Source organism: Penaeus monodon, chromosome 25, assembly GCF_015228065.2.
Source record: "Penaeus monodon isolate SGIC_2016 chromosome 25, NSTDA_Pmon_1, whole genome shotgun sequence".
NCBI lineage: Eukaryota > Metazoa > Arthropoda > Malacostraca > Decapoda > Penaeidae > Penaeus > Penaeus monodon.
The window spans coordinates 6,674,856-6,675,947 of record NC_051410.1 but is presented as its reverse complement, the minus strand read 5'-3'; the positions used below and the strand labels follow the sequence as shown (position 1 = coordinate 6,675,947).

Below are 1,092 nucleotides of genomic sequence, written 5' to 3'. Positions count from 1 at the left end.
AAAGAGCAAAAGAGGTCACAAAAAGGGTAAGAAATGCCGTCACCAGCGTTCACAGGTATTACGAAACAGCAAACAGATAAAAAAAAAATATATATGTATATATACGTATGTGTACGTGACAACTATAGCATCAAAAATAAATAAATATTATCAAAGCCTTCTTGAGCAAATAGAATCACTTTCCTCAAGCTATTTGTGACCTTCTTTGCTTTACATTTAGCATTATTACATAATGTTCTTTTTTTTTTTACAGAGAAAATAATAGGCACCAAAATGGGTTACAAAAGAAAAATATTACTCCACCCTCCTGAACATATCGAGCGGCCCCATTTCCTTTTCCATTTTTTTAGCCAATTACAAAAGCACCTCTGAAAATTAGAGGCAATTGCGTAATCATAAATGGCAAACAACCATTTTTTTGGCCTTACATTCTTGGTCTCTAGTGTAGAGAGCAAGCACACAGTCAGAGGTAAAAACACAACTGAAAAATATATACCTTTTTTTTCTCTAAATCGTACTTCCCTCGCCCTTTTTCACTGCTACTAGTACTATGCGCAGTGACAAAGGGCGTGTGTTCTCCACGGCTAAATAACAAGATTATATCCAAAAAACGACAAGAGGTGGAACAAAAATATTACAATGAAATAGAAGAATTGAGGAAAAAAACGAAAAAAAACATGACTATTTTTTTGTAGTCGAGCCCGATAATTGGACAACACAGCCCGACATACGTGCCTTGACCTGGCGATATCTATACACTACTTGATTTAGCGCAGTTTACCCATCTTGTTCAAGTAACCGAAGAAAACGGAGAGGGTCGCAGTCAGCGCACTTTAGGAACGCCACAAAGAAGTCGCAGCCTTGACGTAACAACGCGATTGACACCAGTTTGACAGCACCGATTGAGTGACATCTCTCAGGAGACGCCTCACGAGAAGAAGCTTCTGGAAGCTGCTCTACTCGAAGTGGCCTTGGAGTGGTGGTCGCTCATGTCGCTTAGGGAATCGGTGTCCTGTGGGAGAAGATGGAGAGGAAAAAGTGGGATTAATTTCAGTGGTTTGAGCGACATTTTGATCCCTGAGCATGAGTAAG

General features: G+C 39.7%; 1 protein-coding gene across 1 annotated transcript in view; it reads right to left on the bottom strand.

Annotated features, from left to right (window-relative positions):
• Positions 1-238: 238 nt before the first annotated feature.
• The window catches only part of LOC119589311, a gene marked incomplete in the record, with an annotated part of 61,041 nt that continues 60,187 nt past the window's right edge, over positions 239-1,092 (bottom strand). Inside the window, 1 exon segment of the mRNA XM_037937933.1 lies at positions 239-1,012. Within this exon segment, the coding sequence (XP_037793861.1) occupies positions 929-1,012 (84 nt within the window).